At 36.9% G+C, this 20,632-nt stretch overlaps 1 protein-coding gene across 1 annotated transcript; it reads left to right on the top strand.

Annotated features, from left to right (window-relative positions):
• Positions 1 to 5,476: 5,476 nt before the first annotated feature.
• Positions 5,477 to 20,422, top strand: LOC140751210 (uncharacterized). The gene is made up of 14 exons (XM_073085072.1): positions 5,477 to 5,525; positions 7,018 to 7,360; positions 9,119 to 9,183; positions 9,501 to 9,619; positions 10,261 to 11,913; positions 12,258 to 12,598; positions 13,139 to 13,334; positions 15,431 to 15,646; positions 16,504 to 16,646; positions 17,218 to 17,359; positions 17,830 to 18,021; positions 18,926 to 19,128; positions 19,651 to 19,806; positions 20,377 to 20,422. Exons 1-14 carry the CDS (start codon positions 5,477 to 5,479, stop codon positions 20,420 to 20,422), a joined length of 3,864 nt encoding a protein of 1,287 aa, XP_072941173.1.
• Positions 20,423 to 20,632: the final 210 nt, after the last annotated feature.

Genomic DNA, 20,632 nt, shown 5'->3' with positions numbered 1-20,632 from the left:
GTATGTAGGTTTCCTCAAGATGTTTTCCTTCACCGTTTAAGCAAGTGATAATTAATTCCTAATACGCACATAACTTTTAAAAATCAGAGGTGCGTGCGTGAGGATTCTTATCAGTTCATACAGTCCACAAAAAAATCCCCAACACTAGTTTTCTACTCCAATCTTATGAAAAATGTTAGAAAAGTTCGTGTTTCTCCATAACCACATCCTTTTAAAACCAAACTATACAAGCGTTTAATACTGCGGGTATATAAGGCAGAAATAGATGTCATAGAGGTGCTGCCGAAGTCAAAACACAAAAGGTTACCTTTAAAATAGGCGTATAACACATAATATATATACTCGAATGACTAAGAGGAGTACGCAGAATGTCCTTGAAGGTGGTAGAACCCTTTGTGGTTAGACTCCGGCGGCACCACCGCCACACCTATTTCAACCTAATAACAGCAGTGTTAGGCGCTGCTGTGTTCCGGTTTGAAGGGTGTGGTAAGGGAGACAGACTTTTCCGAGGCGTTCCAGCTTAGTCCTCAGGGGTAGCGGCGCATCTGTGGCCGACCTCAGGTAGGAATATCTAATCCTTTCTGGGGTTGATTACAGATGTCCATGGGCGGCAGTAACCACTTACCATCAGGTGCACTGCATGCCCGTCTGCTACTCTAATATTATAAAAAAAAAATGTCCTATAAATAAGCTATTTTAAGGACACCCCACCCGTCCTTCCTACAGAACGCGAGTAATTTAATAACCGCGTACCCTCCATTCCTGTCGACACTCCGCTGAAAGAAAATGTTCACTCCATTGGTACCGACGTCACAGCTACTTAAGACAATTTTACGCACTCCAAACACACCCTCATCCCTTAAAGTAAAAAGTCATTACACACATTATTCCAATTGAAATGAAGTGGATACTTTTCTGAGGCGTTCTAGGTTAGTAGCTCGAGGTAGCGGCGCATCTGTGGCCGACCTCAGGTAGAAATATTTAGTAAGGACATCTGTAATCAACCCCAGATAGGATTAGCCTATATTACAGATATCCATGGGAGGTAGTAGCAACTTATAGTCCGCGTAAAACTGCTAGTCCGCTCTGAATATAGAAACGAATTGCGTCGCTATAGCAAATTGTATGACTACACCTGCTCGCAACAACTTCAGAGCGGACTAGCAGTTTAGCGCGGACTATACACTGTCATATATCTTAGGTAAGCAAAAGATGGATTGATTATTAATAACGTAAGTCGATCCCGAACCAGTATATAGGGTATCAAGTACAACATATATTACAGAAATAATGTAGATATCTCATTTTTTCTAGCACGCCTCAATGACATGTCCCGTACAGGCGCTGTAATTGATCCGGCAAAGATTATTTATTAAACAGACGAGTTATAAAACCATAGTGGGCAAGTGCAAGAGATGGGTCTAGTATTCTTAATCATGCTATTGAAGTTTTCTCAACAACTTGCATCTATATATATAAAAACTAGCTGACCCTGCAAACGTTGTGTTGCCATATAAATAATAAAATGGTAACGGTGAACAACGCTTATCACTTAGGGATATGAAAAATAGATAGTAGTTGATTCTCAGACCTACTGAATATGCATATAAAATTTGATGAAAATCGGTAAAGCCGTTTCAGAGGAGTACGGTAACTAACATTGTGACACGAGAATTTTATATATAAAATGAATGTTTGTCTGTATGTCCGTTTTGAATCGTTAACTATGAATTTGATCATGTGACGATCTTTAGCAAAGTTGTGCATGAGCCTACGCAGGTTCCTGAGTTGGTGCGACCAATTTTCGACAGATGGCGCCACTGTCATTCCAATGAAGGTACAAATTTTCATTTATAGTAGAGAGTAGTAGAGCATAGCTATCCAGGCATGGTCACCTTGCCTGACGGGACATTTTCCTGTGTCAAAATAGTACAACAATCTTCAATCAACATTGTGTTAAAATTGTTTCGTCGACGTTTCAGCATTACATAACAGATGGCGCTAGAAGTCGTTAATTTAATTACTTTTTTTAAGAAAATAGTTTAATCACTTTTCCAGTCATTATATTATTTTCCTACACATTTGGTATAGCAAACGAGCACGCAGTCCACCTGATGGTAAGTGGCTACTGCCGTATGGACATCTGTAATCAACCCCAGATAGGATTAGAAATTCCTACCCGAGGTCGACCACAGATGCGCCGCTACCCCTGAGGACTAAGCTACAATGCCTAGGACAAGTATGCCTCCCTTAGGGTGTGGACCCTTCAAACCAGATCACAGCAGCGCTTAACACTGCTGTTATTAGGCAGAAATAGGTGAGGTCGGCGTTCCTACTATTGAAAACTAAGTTAGAATGCCTCGGATACTTATCCGGATAGGCGATATACTTACATCCCCTCTGTAACTTCGTTTGGCTTTGACAAAGAATTGAGGTTAGAGGCTAAGAATTATTCAAAGCGCATCGCTTCGTATTATTAAATTTATCGAATACTAACTGAGGCCTGTGGGTTTACTCGTATTAATTCATATATAATACTTATAGATATATATCTACACTAATATTATAAAGAGGAAAACTTTGTTTGTTTGGTTATAATGAATAGGCTCAAAAACTACGGGACCGATTTTAAAACTTCTTTCATCATTCGAAAGCTACATTATCCACGAGTAACATAGGCTATATTTTATATGAAATATATTTGATAAATAGATTTTGAGGCGGTACAAAGTTTGCCGGGTCAGCTAGTGTATAATATATGAATTAATATAGTAAGTTTGAAAGTTACATAGATTGTTAGAAGAAACTTAACATTTAAGGGACCTTGTGAGTATAAATATATTTTTTTATAATATAGGAGTAGCAGACGAGCATGCAGTCCACCTGATGGTAAGTGGCTACTGCCGCCCGTGTCCATCTGTAATCAACCCCTGTAACATTAGATTCCTAACTGAGATCGGGCCACAGATGCGCCGCTACTAAACGGACTAAGCTGGAAAGCCTTGGAAAAGTATGTCTTCTTACCACATCTTTCAAACCAGAACACGGCACTTAACACTGCTGTTATAACAAAAATAGTTGTGGCGGTGGTACCGCCGGAGTCTAACCACAGAGTTTTTTTAAAATATATGGATTTAGGTATGATTGTGGGCTAATTTTGGCTACTAAAAAACCTATATTTCCACGTTATGCTAAGGATTAATGGATCATACGATGGATAAGGCAATGACAAATACTTTTATCAATTACATGCGTTATTATCAGAACTATAATCAATAATTATCAAAGTTATCAACACATAGTACATTGATAACACACTGAAATAACTCAGTTTACTGGGAACGGTATATTGTGTGAGGCAAGGGTCCGGCTACTTGTGTGTGTGGACCCAGAGTGAAGTGTCTATGTGTGAGTTCAGTGACAGAAAGTTTTACCTCGATCTTGGAGTTTTTGAGCCAATCCTGTGTAAGTTATTTGAAGTTTCTGGGTATGTTTATGTATGTGAGTGTAAATAATACCCATGGATTCTAGTGTAGGTTTTTGTGATAAATAAAGTGTAATATAATGAAGGTGGTAGAACCCTCCGTGGTTCGACTCCGGCGGCACCACCGCCACACCTATTTCTGTTATAAGAGCAGTGTTAAGCGCTGCTGTGTTCTGGATTAAAGGGTGTGGTAAGGGAGACTTACTTATCCGAGGCGTTCCAGCTTAGTCCTAAGGGGTAGCGGCGCATCTGTAGCCGAACTCAGGTAGGACTGAAATCTTATCTGGGATTGATTACAAATGTCCATGGGTGACAATATAAAAAAAAAAAAAAAATAGCCACTTACCGTCAGGTGGACTGCATGCTTATTTGTTTATTTACTTCTATATTATAAAATAATAATTGGCTAAGCTTGAGTCAAACTCGCACACGAAGGGTTCCGTATAAACATTTTTTTTATCTACACTAATATTATAAAGAGGAAAACTTTGTTTGTTTGTTTGGTTGTAATGAATGGGCTCAAAAACTACTGGACTGATTTTAAAAATTCTTTCACCATTCGAAAGCTACATTATCCACGAGTAACATAGGCTATATTTTATATGAAATATATTTGATAAATAGATTTTGAGGCGGTACGAAGTTTGCCGGGTCAGCTAGTTTTTAATATTCGTTATCATAGCAGCCTTAGCAGTAAATGCATTTTGAAAATTTGAACTGTCTACCTATTACGGTTTAATTACAAAGCGAGAAAAATGTCAAAAAATTGTGGGGTTTGTATGATGACTCCCATTTATTTTTAACATTTCTTATTTTAAGTAGTTTTGTTATAGCAGCCACCTTTATACACACATGCTCTGTAAAAATTTTACGTGTCTATCTATTTATTTATTTGTGTATACAGAAACATAATAAAAAAAAAACATTAGAAAGAAATATAGTACAGAGGACTACTTCAAACTGAAATTTCTAACAGCAGCCCCTATGGTCGGAAAATTTATATGATAGGCAAACATACTGTGCACAAATTAGATAGGTATAGATATGATAGACATATAAATTGTATATACAAATAAATACACAAAATATATACAATAATATACTATATATCTAATCTATCTATTACGGTACAAAATTAAAGCCCTGACAGACAGACAGCGGACTTCATAATTGGGTTTTCTTTAAGTACGGAAAGGGATTTTACTCTATAGTGTACGGAACCCTAAAAAATGTATCATAGGTACTATTTGACCCGGGATTGCGGACGGCAAGAGTGGGAGTTCGAACCGCCCGGCCAGCGACCCCGTGTGGTCGCATACTGTCGTACGTTTAAGGTGGTAGAACCCTTTGTGGTTCCACTCTGGCGGCACCACCGCTACACCAATTTATGCCCAATAACAACAGTGTAAGCGTTGCTGTGTTCTGGTTTGAAGGGTGTGGTAAGGGAGACATACTTTTCCGAGGCGTTCCAGCTTAGTCATCAGGGGTAGCAGCGCATCTGTGACTGACTTTAGGTAGGAATATCCAATCCTATCTGGGGTTGATTACAGATGTCAGCCACTTACCATCAGGTAGACTGCATGCTCGTCTGCTACTCCCATATTATAAAAAAAAAAAACTCACCAGACGGTGTGGCGAACGTCATGATCACCTGGGCGGAGCCCGACGGGGCAAGACGCTAAGAGGACTCCGGTCGCTTTCCTTTGGAGATCCCGGAGTCCTACGCAGCGCCGGTGACGGCCACCGAGGGGTTTTAGTGCGGTAAAAATCCCACATAACCCTGTATCGCTTCCACCGCACCGAGTACCTTTTGAAGGATTCCCCCTTGTTAACAAAAAAAGAAGATATCATTTGACAAATACGAAAATAACTCCTTATGCCCTCTTCATATGAATTTTCAATGATTTACGATGAAAGTGTTTTAAATTGAATTCCAGTACACAATGGTACACGTCATCATGATAAGCTGATAATTATATCAGTCATTTATCAATGGAGGACGTTGGTCACAGTCCGTTACTGAAGTTCTTTGTTACCGACAAGAAAATGTAAGTATTATTTTCATTTTATACTTATTTTAACGCAACATAAAAATAAAATTTACTGCTTATAATTAATTTAGACAAATTCAACAACTTTTGTTAAGCCGTTTGACTGTAGGGCCAAAGAATGAGACACATAAGTACGCTAGAAAAATATTCGTTTTGCAGTCCACCTTTTTTTATAATATAGGAGTAGCAGACGAGCATGCAGTCCACCTGATGGTAAGTGGCTACTGCCGCCCATGGACATCTGTGATCAACCCCAGATAGGATTAAATATTCCTACCTGAGGTCGGCCACAGATGCGCCGCCATCCCTGAGGACTAAGCTGGAACGCCTCGGAAAAGTCTGTCTCCCTTATCACACCCTTCGAAACGGAACACAGCAGCGTTTAACGCTGATGTTATTAGGTAGAAATAGGTGTGGCAGTGGTGCCGGTGGATTACAGATGTCCATGGGCGGCAGTAGCCACTTACCATCAGGTGGACTGCATGCTCGTCTTCTACTCCTATATTATAAAAAAAAGATGCCGCCTCAACCGAAATGCATAGAAATAAGCACTACGAATTCTATTTTTAGAATTAAATACGGGATGAGTTCTTATTTTCATTCTATTTTGTTATCGAATAAGGGTTGGTTTATCAATAGGGGAAGAAATGGAATTTGAAGCGAGCGGAACCTTATTTAATCGGACAAAAGGCTCAATTATCTCGGGTTTATAGGGTTAAGACTGGGAGCCATTTTATTTATTATATTTATATGCGCAGTGTATTTGTAGGTTGACTTTTGAGTTTGACTTCGATGTTGTGTGTGTTCGAGTATGTGTGTGCGTGCGTGCGTGTGTGAGTGTGTGTGTATGTGTGTGTGTAATTATGCGCGCGAGTGCGCATGTGTGTGAATATAAGTGTGTTTGTGTGTGCCATTGTGTGTGTATTTGAGCGTGTGTGTTTGCACGTGTGTAAGTGTACGCGCGAGTGCGCATGTATATGTGCATGTGTGTGAGAATATAAGTGTGTTTCTGTGTGCCATTGTGTGTTTATTTGAGCGAAAGTGAGTGCGCGTGTGTGTGTACGCGCGAGTGTGCATGTGTGTGTGTGTGTGTGCTTCTATATGTGTACGGGACAATCGTCTTAATTCTCAAGAGTAGCAATGCATCTGTGATCGGCTTGAAGTAAACCCCTGTTTGAAAATGAGACTTTTCCGTCACTCACACCTTGAATTCGAATTAGTACAATTTTTAGCCTGATACGCTCTTATCACGGTCATGATGTGATACGATGAATATGGCAGATTTCTTTTACGTGCTTTAAAGAACTAGCCTCTAGCAGTCTCATCAACTATTGACCGCCCAATAATACTCTCATGTTTAATATATTATTTAAAATCTTTATATCATCAAAATGAAATTTATGTATTTAAGATAATATTTAATAAATTCCAGACCTACCACCACCACCACTATGTCTGGACCACAACTAAGGGTCCAAGTCTCTTGTGGGAACCCTAACATCGAATCCAATGTACCAGGGGAGCAGGAACTAAGAGATGTTAAAACCAATGACACTCCACCAGAAGATACTATGAACAATGCTGCCAACTTAACAGATGGAAACCATAGCGTTGCAGAAAGCACAGAGGAGAAAGATGGAGCAGAGAATAAAGAAGATTACGTTCTATCTCCAGTCATGACTGTGACTAAACAAGAAGCGGTTTTCACGAAAGGAGATCTGAAACTCCAGAAGATTTCAGTCACAGAAGACATTTCGGTAAGGTTCCAACATCTCTTCAAAAAGCAGACGATGCCAGGAAAAACAGTTGTGACAGAAATACAAAAGTTTGAATATAAATATTGAGTTCAATAATAAATGATTTTGACTTGATTTTTGTTTATTTTACGATTTTGTACGAGTAGAAATATAGAGGATGTACTAGTCCGCGCCAAACTGCTAGTCCGCTCTGAAGTTGTTGCGAGCAGGTGTAGTCATGCAATTTGCTATGGCGACGCGATTCATTTCTATATTCAGAGCGGACTAGCAGTTTTACGCGGACTATACCTGATGGTAAGTGGCTACTGTAATCCATGAATATCTGTCATCCATAAATAAGATAAGACTACCTGAGTTTGGCAACAGATTTAAAAGTGGTAGAACTCTGTGTGGTTCGATTCTGGTGCCATCACCGCTACACTTATGCCTACCTAATAACATCAGTGTTAAACGCTGCTGTGTTCTGGTTTAAATGGTGTGGTAAGGTAGACATACTTTTTCGAAGAGTTCCAGCTTAGTCCTCAGGGGTAGCGGCACGTCTGGCCGACGTCAATCTAATCCTATCTAAGGTTGATTAGAATAATTACAGATGTCCATGGGCGGCAATACCCACTTACCATCAGCTGGACTGCATGTTCGTCTGCTACTCCTATATTATATAAAAAAGATGCGTTGTTTTGAGGACTAAGTTGGAACGCCTTGGATAAGTATGTCTCCCTTACCACGCTTCAAACCAGAACACAGCAGCGCTACACTGCTGTTATAAGCTAAAATTGATGTAGCGGTGGTGTCGAACCACAAATGATTTTACAAAAAAATAACACTTGCAAAATACAAGCGAACCAGGGCTTATAGCTTGTGATATTCTCTTCAACAGAGTTAACTAACCATGACACATGACGACACAAATTGTGTAGACAATAGAAAAGTAATTAATCATGACATACTTATTAGAAAATTATGTTACTCTATAGTTTAGTTACAGTGATAAATGTATGTCTCTTATCCGCAAGGCTCGGGGTTCGATTCCTAGGCCACTTTTGTAAAACAAAAAATGAAATATTTTACTTAAAAATAATACAATGGAAATCTTTACCTGAATTCACAGATGCGTTGCTACCTTTGAAGACTAAATTAGTCAAATTTATGTGCGTATTACAAATTTATTATCACTTGATTTAACGGTAAGAGAAAGTAGCGTAAAAAAACTACATGCCAAGGAGTTATATAAAAAATCTTAAATGTATAAAGTGTACCAATTCGCACTTGGCCAGTGTGATGTACTATGACCTAATCCCCTAATTCTGAGAGCCGTGTGCCCAGCAGTGGGACTACATCCACCATGGGTTAAATCTAAAATAAGTTTATGATGATGATGATCTTTAATCTGATGATGAATCTAAAACTGGTTGATCTAAAACTGATGATTTGCATCGTCAACCCATTACTGTCGCTCTGCTGGGCAGGGTGTCTCCTCTGAGAGTGAGAAGGATAAGGCCATAGTCCACCGCGCTGGCCAAGTGCGTATTGGTGGACTTAATACCTTTGAGATGTTTTTATAAATCTCTCAGGTATGTAGGTTTACTCACGATGCTTTCCTTTACTGTTACAACAAGTAATAATTAATTTCAAATACGCACATTTATTTTTGGGATTACCTGGGATACCTGGGATTTGAACCTCGGTCCTCTCGATCGAGAGGCCGAGTTTCAAACATTCGGCTATCACTGCTATATAACGATAATATGGAATAAGCATTATTTGTTTTTTCAGGACAATCAATCCGTTACAAAAATGTCGCATGAAAGGGTTACTATAACTAATAGCGGCGAAAACGAAGTACACAATGAAGTTGTGAAAGTACAGCATATCAGAACAGACAGGCTTGCAGGTTAGTTTGTAAAATATTTTATCTATCCAATTCATCAACGCTTAAAAGAGAAGTCTGATTAAGTCTAAGCCTAAGAAGGGTTGCTGAAGCTTCCTAATTAATTGAAGGGAAACTGTTACTACGACAGCCTCTAGAAAACAAAAAATAACAATAGAAATATTTCTTTCTTTTACAGTAGTAAACACAATGTTATACATATAAAAATAAAGTGAAATAATACGTTACAATAAGCAGAATATTTTCTTAACTTTGTAAAATCCTTAACATCTATAAAAGTCGGGTCTTCTGACCAGTCAATTGTAACTTTAATATTTCAGAAAAGGATAAAATAGAGAACAAGAAGCCTCGAACAAGGATCCCAATGTTAAGGTTCAGGCAGGCTGTAGAGAAAGTCAAGAAGGAAAGGAAGAGTTTGAACGAGAAGAAAGCGGCCGAGGTAAGATAGATTCGAAAGGAGAAAAAGAAAAGACAAATAAATAATAATTTTAAAGTAAAGAAGTAATAAACGAGACTACTGCTATCCATGGACATCTGTTATTAACCCCATATATGATTGGGTATGAGGTCTGAAGTCTACAGACGCGTTGCTACCCTCGAATCCATCAAATGGAACGCATGCTCAATTGCCACTTCAATGTCATAAAAATGTATGTCATGATTAACAGCAAGCAATCAAGAATTAAATATTTTTAAGCGGATTTTTCTTCCATTATTCCTCATCAATTAATATTGTTAGGAACGACGGTAGATGCATAGGGTAGATGATACAAATTTTAATTATTAAATGAGGGTATTAAATAAATGCGTATAAAATGGCGCTGTAGATCGCTTATTAGAGATACAATTTCTGATTGTTGTAAAAACGCTACTCTGCCACTTTTGTTATCGAATGTATAATTTGTATTTACTTCTCATTTTGTTAATTTATTTAAAAAGTGAAATAAAGTAAATGTTCTCGGTTTATAAAAGTTGTTTGAAATTAATTTCTTGGCGAGTTTCCTAATCATATTTATTACATTACTAATTTTAATCAGTCGTAAATTAGGCACTTCATTTCTAAAAACTCTTCTTTTTCAGACCTCCCAACCAAGCCCGCGTCGATCATCGATACCGAGACTAAAAGACAGTAGGATCCCACCACCCATTGTTCCACCATCACCTAAATCAGAATCAGAGCCATCTCCCCGATTAGATGACGAATTTGAGAGACTATATGACGATTTAGTCGACGAACAAGATTCTGACGATACACTATCAATAGCCAGTAGAATCGAAGACCCGGTTAAACTTGAGAACACCTTTGAGGAACTAATACATGCGTATGAAGAAAAAGCACAATCGGTTACTGTGGAGAAAGTAAAGGGTAGTAAGATCCCGTTGCTCAAACGTAAGAGCGAGCAAGAGATTGATGTTAAAGCTGCTGTACAGAATAAGTCTCTTAGTACAAATACAGCTACAGAGTTAGTTGAAAAACAGAGTAAGATACAATCAGTTACACTTAATAAAAGCCCTGTTAGAACTTTGACAAAGAGAGTTTCTGAAGCGAAAATGCATGAGTCTAAAGCAGAGTCGTTTCAAAGTTTTAAAACAGTTAATATTGCTTCTAAAGAAGAGAGTTTTAATGTTAGTCAGAATATTAAAACAATAGAAGACGCTAAGAATAGTATAACGAAAGATATTAAAGAAAATGTGTCAGAATTAAAAAGTACAGAAGTAGTAAGCGCTAATGAAGGTACGATTACTAAAATTAGAGAAAGCGTTAAAATAGCAACGCCTACATTTGATAATTTATTGACCAATGAAGCTATCTTATCTGAATTTAACAAAGGTTCTGATAAAACTATGACACATGAAACGAAAGTGGTCAATACAAGTCAAGAAAGCCACGTATATGTACAAGAAGTTAAACATAATACATCAACAAGTGTAATTTCGAATGTTAAAGATATAAATAGTGGGTCTATAGAACATGTGACCTCTGCTACAACAAACTTTAATATCGATGAAACAAATCAGAAAGAACTAAGTATAACCAAGTTTGTTACAAGTAAATCGCTTGAAGCGAAAGATTCTACAACTGCCAAAGCTCATTATGAACATGGAACCGTAAAATATACTACATCACACTCAGTTGAAACTGTAGGTTCTAAGACTGAGTCAAATAAAGATAAAACCCAAACAATTGAAAATGTTACCACAAATATTGAGGGTAAAGATGTTATTAACAAGAATAATGACAAAGAAGAAGTTATAACGATTAACAGAGACATAAATATAACTGAAGAACAAGATACAACAAAAACGGTTGGAACTAAAGATGTTAATGATAAAGAACAAATTACAACAACAAAAACAATTGAAACACAAGATTCGAAGCTTAAAGAAAGAACAAACGACAAAGAACAAATAACAAACGTAGAACACGTTACAACAAACACAATCGAAACAAAAGATTCTAAAAATAATGAGATATTTAAAGAACAAAGTACTGAAAAAGTTACAACAACAAAATCTATTGATAAATCTAATGATAAGTTAAATGAGAAAGATACACTAGATAAAGATATTTTCGAAAATAATGAAGAAGACATAATAATACTCAAAGGCAAAGTTAGCAGAATAATAAGAAGAATTGATTCAATTGATACTGACACGAAGCCAGCTGCAAAGAACTTAGGAGATGACGTACCCAAACCTAAGACGGTCATGTCCAAAATTGCAATGTTTGAGGTAAAATACATAACATTATATTTTCAAGGTGGTAGAATTCTCTGTGATTCGACCCCGGTGACACCACATAATAACAGCAGTGTTAAGCTCTACTGTGTTCTGGTTTGAAGGGTGTGGTAAAGGAGACATACTTTTCCGAGGCATTCCAGCTTAGTCCTTAGGGGTAGGCGCATCTGTGGCCGATCTCAGGTAATAGTCTAATCTTATCTAGGGTTGATTACAGATGTCCATGGGTGGCAGAAGCCACTTAACATCAGGTGGACTGCATGTTCGTCTGCTACTCTATATTATAACAAATATGAATATACATATTTTGAAATAATCTAGCAAAAATCTTATTTCAGCGGCCAGAACCAGCTGAACCTCCGAGAGCAAGAGTTCGCTGTATTTCACAGATACCTAGACCTAAAAATGATAATGAAGATATTGAAAATACTCCTTCTGATAAACCTAAGATAGTAGAAGAAGTTCTTAAAGCATTACCTGCAAGAGTTGTACAAGAAAATGATAATAATATTGAAAAACACGTGAATACTAATACTGATGATTTTAATGATAATAGTAATGAAACTGAAGTTAGGGCTAAAGATGATGAAAATGGACTTGATATTCAAATAATAGACATACAACCCAAAGTACCGGTTGAAATTTCAAATAATGAAATACAATATGATAATGATATTGGGCATACATTTGACATCCAAATAGTGGATATACAACCTAAGGTACCGGTAATCGAATCTACAGAAATTAATGAAAATGATTCAAAAGTTACTAATAATAGTTTTGAAACTACTATTCCGATAAATAGTAAGCCAAATGATATTTACAATAAATATGACACTCCTATAAATTTGCAAGACATTAGTTTCGGACCAGCAATCGTTGATTTTGATGTACCATCTGAGAACCAAAATAGTCAAGAAAATAACGAAAAATCACACGAATTGGGTGTAAATGGAGCCCAAGAAATTGGTTTTAGACCGGAATTTATTAAAACCAAGAGTGTTACTCAAACTGTATCTGATAAAACACAAAATAACACTAATTTTGTAAATACAAACAAAAATGTTCTTATTGACAATAAAACTGAAATAGTAGCTGATACTAAAAAAGAATTCAAACGGATTAAAGTTGAAGACAAAAAAATTGAAAATTTTAAAGAAAATGGTTTATACAGAAGAGTAAGAAAAGATGAGGGACAATTAAGAATCCATTCTTACAGAAATAATGACTCAGATATTAAGAAGTCGAGATCCTTAGCGGAGCTTGATTTTGGAGATGCTATGAAGGGGAAAGTAAGGAATATGATTGTGAGAATGAATTCCTTAGAAAGGATAAATTTAGGGAGAAAAGAAATCATTGATATTAAAGAAAGGCCTCGAACAAGGTCAGTGTCAGAGAAGATTGCATTGTTTGAGGTAAGAGCTGGTTTATAATTCTGCTTTTTTATAATATAGGAGTAGCTGACGAGCATGCAGTCCACCTGATGATAAATGGCTACTGCCGCCCATGGGCATCTGTAATCAAACCCAGATAAGATTAGATTACTGTCTAAGGTCACACTAATTATTACTCAATAACAATATCTTCACACACAAATATAGACACAAAACACACTTACAATAGGAGTAGCAGACGAGCATGCTGTCCACCAGTCCAGTAAGTGGCTACTGCCGCCCATGGACATCTGTAATCAACTCCAAATAAGATTAGATTCCTGTCTATGTTTGGCCACAGATGCACCGCTGCCTATGAGGACTAAAATGGAATGTTTCGGTTAATTATGTCTCCCTTACCACACCTCAAACCAGAACACAGCAGCGCTTAACACTGCTGTTATAACAGAAGTAGGTGTGTCGGTGGTGCCACCGGAGTCGAATCACACAGGGTTCTACTCGTACCTTCAAATATAGCACTTTATGGAAATATTTTAATACAAGATTTTAGAATACGTTTTATCTTAACATGATAAAATGTTATGTTAGAGATAAACCTATACTTTAAGATGAACGCATATAGCGTTATTCTATCGATAAAGAATTTTCCGTGGTTTATTTTTATGGTCATATGTTTTAACGGGAACAGAAAACATCTTGAAATTCTAAGAATGAGAACTCACGGAGTGTTTTTAGGGTTTCGTACAAAAATAATAAAAACGGAACCTATTACTAAGCCTCCGCTGGCTGTCCGTCTGTCACAGGGCTCTATCTATTGAACTATAATAGATAGACACTTGAATTTTTCCAGAGTTTGTATAACGGTAGCCGCTATAACAACAAATACTAAAGATAAAAATCTTCAAAATAAATAAGGTCGCCATACAAGAAACTGCTATTTTTGACACCGTTACACACACATACTCTAAACATTTTAATTCTATTTATTTGCCTTCACCGTGTTTAATCAAGTGATAATTAATTTCTAATACGCACATAACATTGAAAAATCAGAGATTCCCACCTGGGATTTGAAGCCCAGACTTCTCGATGAAGAGACCGAGTTTCTTAACCACTAGGCTATCACTGCTTTTTTGAAATATTTATCTATTATCATATTATTAAATTTCGGTGTACGCTTACCTTATCAATGATTCGAGATATCATCTTATTTATCATTGTACAAAATATTTTATATTCAGTAAACAAATCAGTCGTGAAGATCAATACTGTAATATTTTTATGATGGTAAGTTATTTTACATGTGAATTTTATTTTAAATTAAGGACTAAATATGACCCTCTGATGAGGGTCTCGGGTTGGTTCCCTGGCCAGACAGATATCTAAATGATGAATTTAGGTCTGTTTCTGGGTCTGGGTGTTTGTGTATTTGTCTGTGTGTGTATGCATAGCACCCACGAATCCACGATACAGAGAATCCTAGCTGTGAGTGTAGATAGCGTCTTTTATTTATAATTGGTAGAATACCTTTAAGGAACGTGAAGGATTCTTCAAATATGTATGTTTTCTTACCTTTTCCTTCGCCGTTGAAGCATGTGATTTCATATCAAGGATCTTTATAGTCTAGAAGTGGTAAACCGAAATACCTGTAACTGAAGGCTAGGGTAGAAGTATTTTATGTTCTTTTTATGTGCAGTGATAGCCTAGTTGTTAAGAAACTCGGCCTCTTGATCGAAGGGTCCGAGGTTCAAAGCCCATGTGCGTATTATAAATTAAGTATCACTTGCTTAAAACATCATGAAGAATCCTGCCTTAGTGGATACCTGAGTGATCTAAAAAAGAAAAAACTGTTTTCAAACGCATGTGAAGTCTACCAATACGCACTTGGCCAGCGCGGTGGACTATGGCCTAATCCTTCGTATTCTGAGACCTGTGTCTAGCAGTAGGACAGTAATGGGTCGATAATAATAATGTTCATTTGTATGATCAGCCACTAGCGGCCATCCATCCAACCGCTAAAACCGCCCGTTGGGTCTCTTTATAAATCTATTGGTCCATAATATGCGCTACCAGGCTATCAGAAACACCAAAGAAAAAAATCAAATTCGTTTTTTCAGAGGAAACTAACGCCATTTAGACTAGAGAAGTATGAACCGCAGAAAAACAAGACAGAAGCCACAGACCAGGGCCTCAGCGAAGAAGAATGCTCGCAGAAGGTCCAAGAATTGGTCCTAGCTAAGACTAAATACGGGACGTTGGACCAGGCACTCATGAAGTACGTGGAGTTTAGGGATGGGAGCAAGATGCCTGTTATTGGAATTGGTACCGCTTTGGTAAGTCCAGAATTAATACTGAATTATCTAGAAAAGTTAAATCTGTACTTTTGTTAGTTATTGGATTTTTTTAAGCGTCATTTTACTTTTTTGTTTATATTTGTGTGCATGCATAATATACAGGCTTTGCGTGTGTGTGTGTGTGTTAGGAAGAATGTATGTGTAACTGTGTGCATGTGTGAGTGCGTATGTGTCTCAGATTTAGAAATTACTGTATGTTGCAATGCAATAATTATTTTAATTTGAATTGTAAAGCTATGCAGCAAATATGAAATAAAAGTATGAATTATTTAAAAATCGAATAGTGAAATAATTTCGTACTTTTAATATATGTGTTCATAACTATGATAATGTTATAGGCTACTTCGAAATTATTAAAAGAATACGTACATTATTACTTATCTTTAAAATTGCAATGTTTGTTTTAATTTTTACATGAATACCTACTATTTTATTTATAATATTAAAGTAGTAAATGAACATGCAAATCACCTGATGGTAAGTGGCTACTGCCGCCCATGGACATCTGTAATCAACCCTAGATAAGATTAGATTACCGGAGGTCGGTCTCGGATGCGCATCAACCCCTGATATGATTAGTTTCCTACCTGAGGTCGGCCACAACCACTGAGATCTAAGGCTGGAATGCCTCAATAAAGTATCCCTTACCACACGGCACACCCTTCAAATCAGAACACAGCAGCGCTTAACACTGCTGTTATAACAGAAATAGGTGTGGCGGTGGTGCCGCCGGAGTCGAACCACATAAGGTTCTACCTTTAAAGAGTCTAATTTGTAATAAGTATTTATTTGCTAATATTTTAAACGACTTAACTTTAGAAATATTTGTGTTTCAGTTGCATCCTAAGCTGGCTCGGTATATAGTCCAAGCGGCCATTGACCTCGGATACAGGACCATAGACACAGCTTTTATTTATGGTAACGAGAAGGAAGTCGGTGAAGCTATTAAAGAGAAAATCAAAGATGGGACGGTTACTCGGTGAGTCGATTTGTATATGACTGCGGAAGGTAATGTTTAAGAAAGGATAATGTTTTAGTTAAAACGTCAAGCTATAGAACAACGACTGTCGATATGTATGTATGTATGTATGTATGAATGTATGTATGTGTGTATGTAAGTCTCATTCTTTGTCACGCTCTTCAGCCCCGACGGCTTGACGGATTACAATCTGTGAGGTGTCGTTGGATTTATATAAATTGTGGGAGAGAAGATAGATTACTTCCTTTTTCAGATAAATATTTTTTTATAATAATTACTAGTAAGTTAGTAGTTGGTACGTTATTTACTTATTTTTTGGGAATTTTGTAATTATTATTTTTTTTTAGTTTAGAGTTTAATTAATTACTTTTTTATTTTATATTTCATGTATTTGATAATTGTAATTGTAAATAACTATACTTTATTTGTTTTTATATGAACGATAACGGTAAAAATCTGTTTTGTAAATCAAATTAAAAAAAAAAAAACAAAAAAAAATTACTATAATTATGCAATTGTTATAACACATTTAATCACATTTTAATTTAACGATATTTTTAAATTATTACAGTGAGGAACTGTTTATAATCTCGAAGCTGTGGAGTACCTTTCACCGCCGGGACCTGGTCGAGAAGGCCTGCCGGGCCTCGCTGGAGGCTATGGGCTTGGACTACTTCGACCTGTACCTGATTCACAATCCTATGTCTTTTAAGGTGAGGACCTATTGATCAGCTTCTCAGACCGCCTAGAGCTTCTAAACAGATCCTCGTAGAATAAAGACCTCCCACTAAGCTCGCCGGATGCCCGGGGCGGAAAGTTGAATAAGGCCAGAATCTAAAAAGTTGATTGTTTTTACAAACTCTTACAAATGTGTTATAGAAATTTTTGGCTGACGGATACCTACATATTTCACAGATTGTTTGGTCCTGACGAGTATATTGCACATAGGTTATTTATATAGCGTACATGAGTAATAAAGAAAGACTTTTGAAAATTCAACCCCTAGCTACTCACTATGAAATTTTGTATTTGGCTTTCTGGATTAAATCCTTTTTCACTGTTTTTGAATACAGTTTAAGAAATTCTAACAACATTTTTTGTGCAGCCGATTTTTTTTTATTATATTCATTGTAAATACGTCAATTATAACTTCTTTTACACAAACGCTTTTTACTACTAACAGGAAGGTCGCGGCCCTATCCCGAAGATCGCAAGTGTGATCCAATTCTCAGAACACGACTATTTGGACGCCTGGTTTGGGATGGAGGATTTAGTACGGAAGGGCTTGATAAGAAAGGGTGGTGTTAGCAACTTCAACTCACAGCAAGTTGACAGAGTTGTTGAGAAGGCGAAGATAAAACCAGTTGTTAATCAGGTAAGGAATGTAATTTTTCTGGGTTCTTTTCATATCTATACTAATATTATAAAGAGGTAAACTTTGTTTGTTTGTTTGATTGTAATGAATAGGCTCAAAAACTACTGGACCAATTTTAAAAATTCTTTCACCATTCGAAAGCTACATTATCCACGAGTAACATAGGTTATATGAAATATGTATATTTGATAAATAGATTTTGAGGCGGTACAAAGTTTGCCATGTTAGCTAGTAATAAATAAGTAACTGACAAGTATGCAGTCCACCTGATGTTAAGTAGCTACTGCCGCTCATGGACACCTGCAATCAACCCCAAACAAAGTTTCCTATCTGAGGTCGGCCACACATGCACCGCTACCTCTGAGGACTAAGCTAGAATAGATCAGAAAAAAATGTCTCCCTTACCAGACCCTTCAAACCAGAACACAGCAGCGCTTAACACTGCTGATATTAGGCTGAAATAGGTGTGACGGTGGTGCTGCCGGAGTCGAACCACAAAGGGTTCTACCACCTTCAAAAAATAATGAAAAATGTACATACTTTCCTTATTTTATTTTGAAGCAGGTAGAATGTTGCATTGGCGCTCAAAAATACCATTTTTAAATTAACAATGTTAAATATAAATAATCCTGATTCAAACATAAACGAAAGTTCCAACCTAACCTAACCTCAATAACAAATCAAACAATTACGTATATAAATACTTTTCCGAGGCGTTCCAGCTTAGTCCTCAGTAATAGCGGCGCTTCTATGGGCGACCTCAGGTAGGAATATCTAATCCTATCTGGGGTTGATTACAAATGTCCATGGGCGACAGTAGCCACTTTCCCATCAGGTGGATATCATGCTCGTCAGCTACTCCTATATTATAAAAACTAACCTTAGCTTCATTAACAAATCCCAGGTGGAATGCCATCCCTACCTGAGCCAGCACCGTTTGGATGACTTCTGCCAAGCGCGCGGTGTGAAGCTCTCTTGCTACGGGGTCCTCGGGTCTAAAGGAACCCCTGAGGAGTATAAGAGTAGTCTCCCACCTCCCATTGATGATCCCCTGGTACGGGTTATGGCAGCTGGTCTGGATGTTACTCCTGCTACGTTGTTGATTGGGTATGAAATGCAATTACTAGTTTAAATAATTTTTAAGCAATATACACTTATATAATATAATATACACTTGATTTTCCATATTTAACGTAGGAATAATTAAAAATTTCAAATAAGGCACCAGTATCATGTGATGATAAGTTTAAAAATATTTTAAACAAAATTTGACTATATTATCTACAAAAAATAGTTTTGACCTTGAAAATGACACTTTAAGTTGATTCTGTTAGCAGCGGGATCCAATACGATTGCAAAATTAAATTGCACGTAAATAAAAGTGAAACAAAAGTTATTTAGAATATAAAAATTAAATCTATTTCTATCTTTTTACTACGCTTTTTATACCTCATTAATTAAGACTAATTAAGCACTAGCTTATTTGCTGACTAGAAAACATAATAGTCTTAAATTAAGAATAAATATGGTTTATTTATTTTTATCGTGGTAAGATAGAAATTTCGTAGAAACTTCCCATCATAAAAGACACAAAGGTTTTAATTATAAATTGTTGTTTTAATTGTTTAGATACCAACTAAACCTAGGTCGTAGCGTGATCGTCAAGGCATCAAGCGCTGCCCACTTGTGGGACAATTTGAACGCGCTAACCCTCTCGCTAAGCCCAGCAGACATATCTGGACTACACGCGCTCAACCGAAACAAGAGGATCTTTACTTTCAAGGGGTTGGTATTACAAATTACCATAATAGATGACGTTAGCTTGTAGGCTTGAATTTTTATATAGCTGATATTTCATATTGAGTTGCGGGAGAACGCTAATAGATGGCGTTCGTTGTGTATGAAAGATATGCGAGTATATTTTTGAGTAAATAAAAATCATCAAGAACTAATCTTGCAATTAAATTGTCTTTTGCTAATGCCTAAAGACGCGACGGAAATTGACTGTCAAAGTTATTAATTCTACGCAAAACGATTTTGTGAGAAAAGTGAGAAAGAATCAATAAATATTTATGTGTTAAGTGATAAGGTAGAGACATATGCAGTTCGATGATTAGATTATTAATTATATTACAAGTAAAAGTCAGATAATAATTATAAAAACAAATAACCCGACTGCTATAATATGTCAATATATTTCGATGAAAATAATGACAACGCATATATTAACGACACCGTCAAGTCGTTTGGGCTGCAAAGCGCGCCAAAGATTAAGAAATACATATTTATAAGAAACATTGCTCTCTACTGTAAAGCAACTGTTAATTATTTATAACCTAATATTTTTATTTTCAGAATGGGCGATACACACAGGAACTACCCATTCAACATTCCATTTTAAATGACGTAGATTGAAATGTATACTCCGCGCCAAACTTCTAGTCCGCCCTGAAGTTGCGCGCAGGTGTAGTCAGAGAGTCAATGCGATCGAACACAACTACAAGCATATACTCCGTAGCAACGTAAGGGCACACTAACGCAGCTATGTACCCGCGGGCAATATCTACAATTTATTATTGCGACGCGACTCGTTTCTATATTCAGAGCGGAC

Source organism: Epargyreus clarus, unplaced genomic scaffold (genome assembly GCF_041222505.1).
Source record: "Epargyreus clarus isolate Ecla_fem2 unplaced genomic scaffold, WU_Ecla_fem_2.2 ptg000022l, whole genome shotgun sequence".
In the NCBI taxonomy this organism is placed as follows: Eukaryota; Metazoa; Arthropoda; class Insecta; order Lepidoptera; family Hesperiidae; genus Epargyreus; species Epargyreus clarus.
This window is presented reverse-complemented; position numbering and strand designations above follow the sequence as displayed.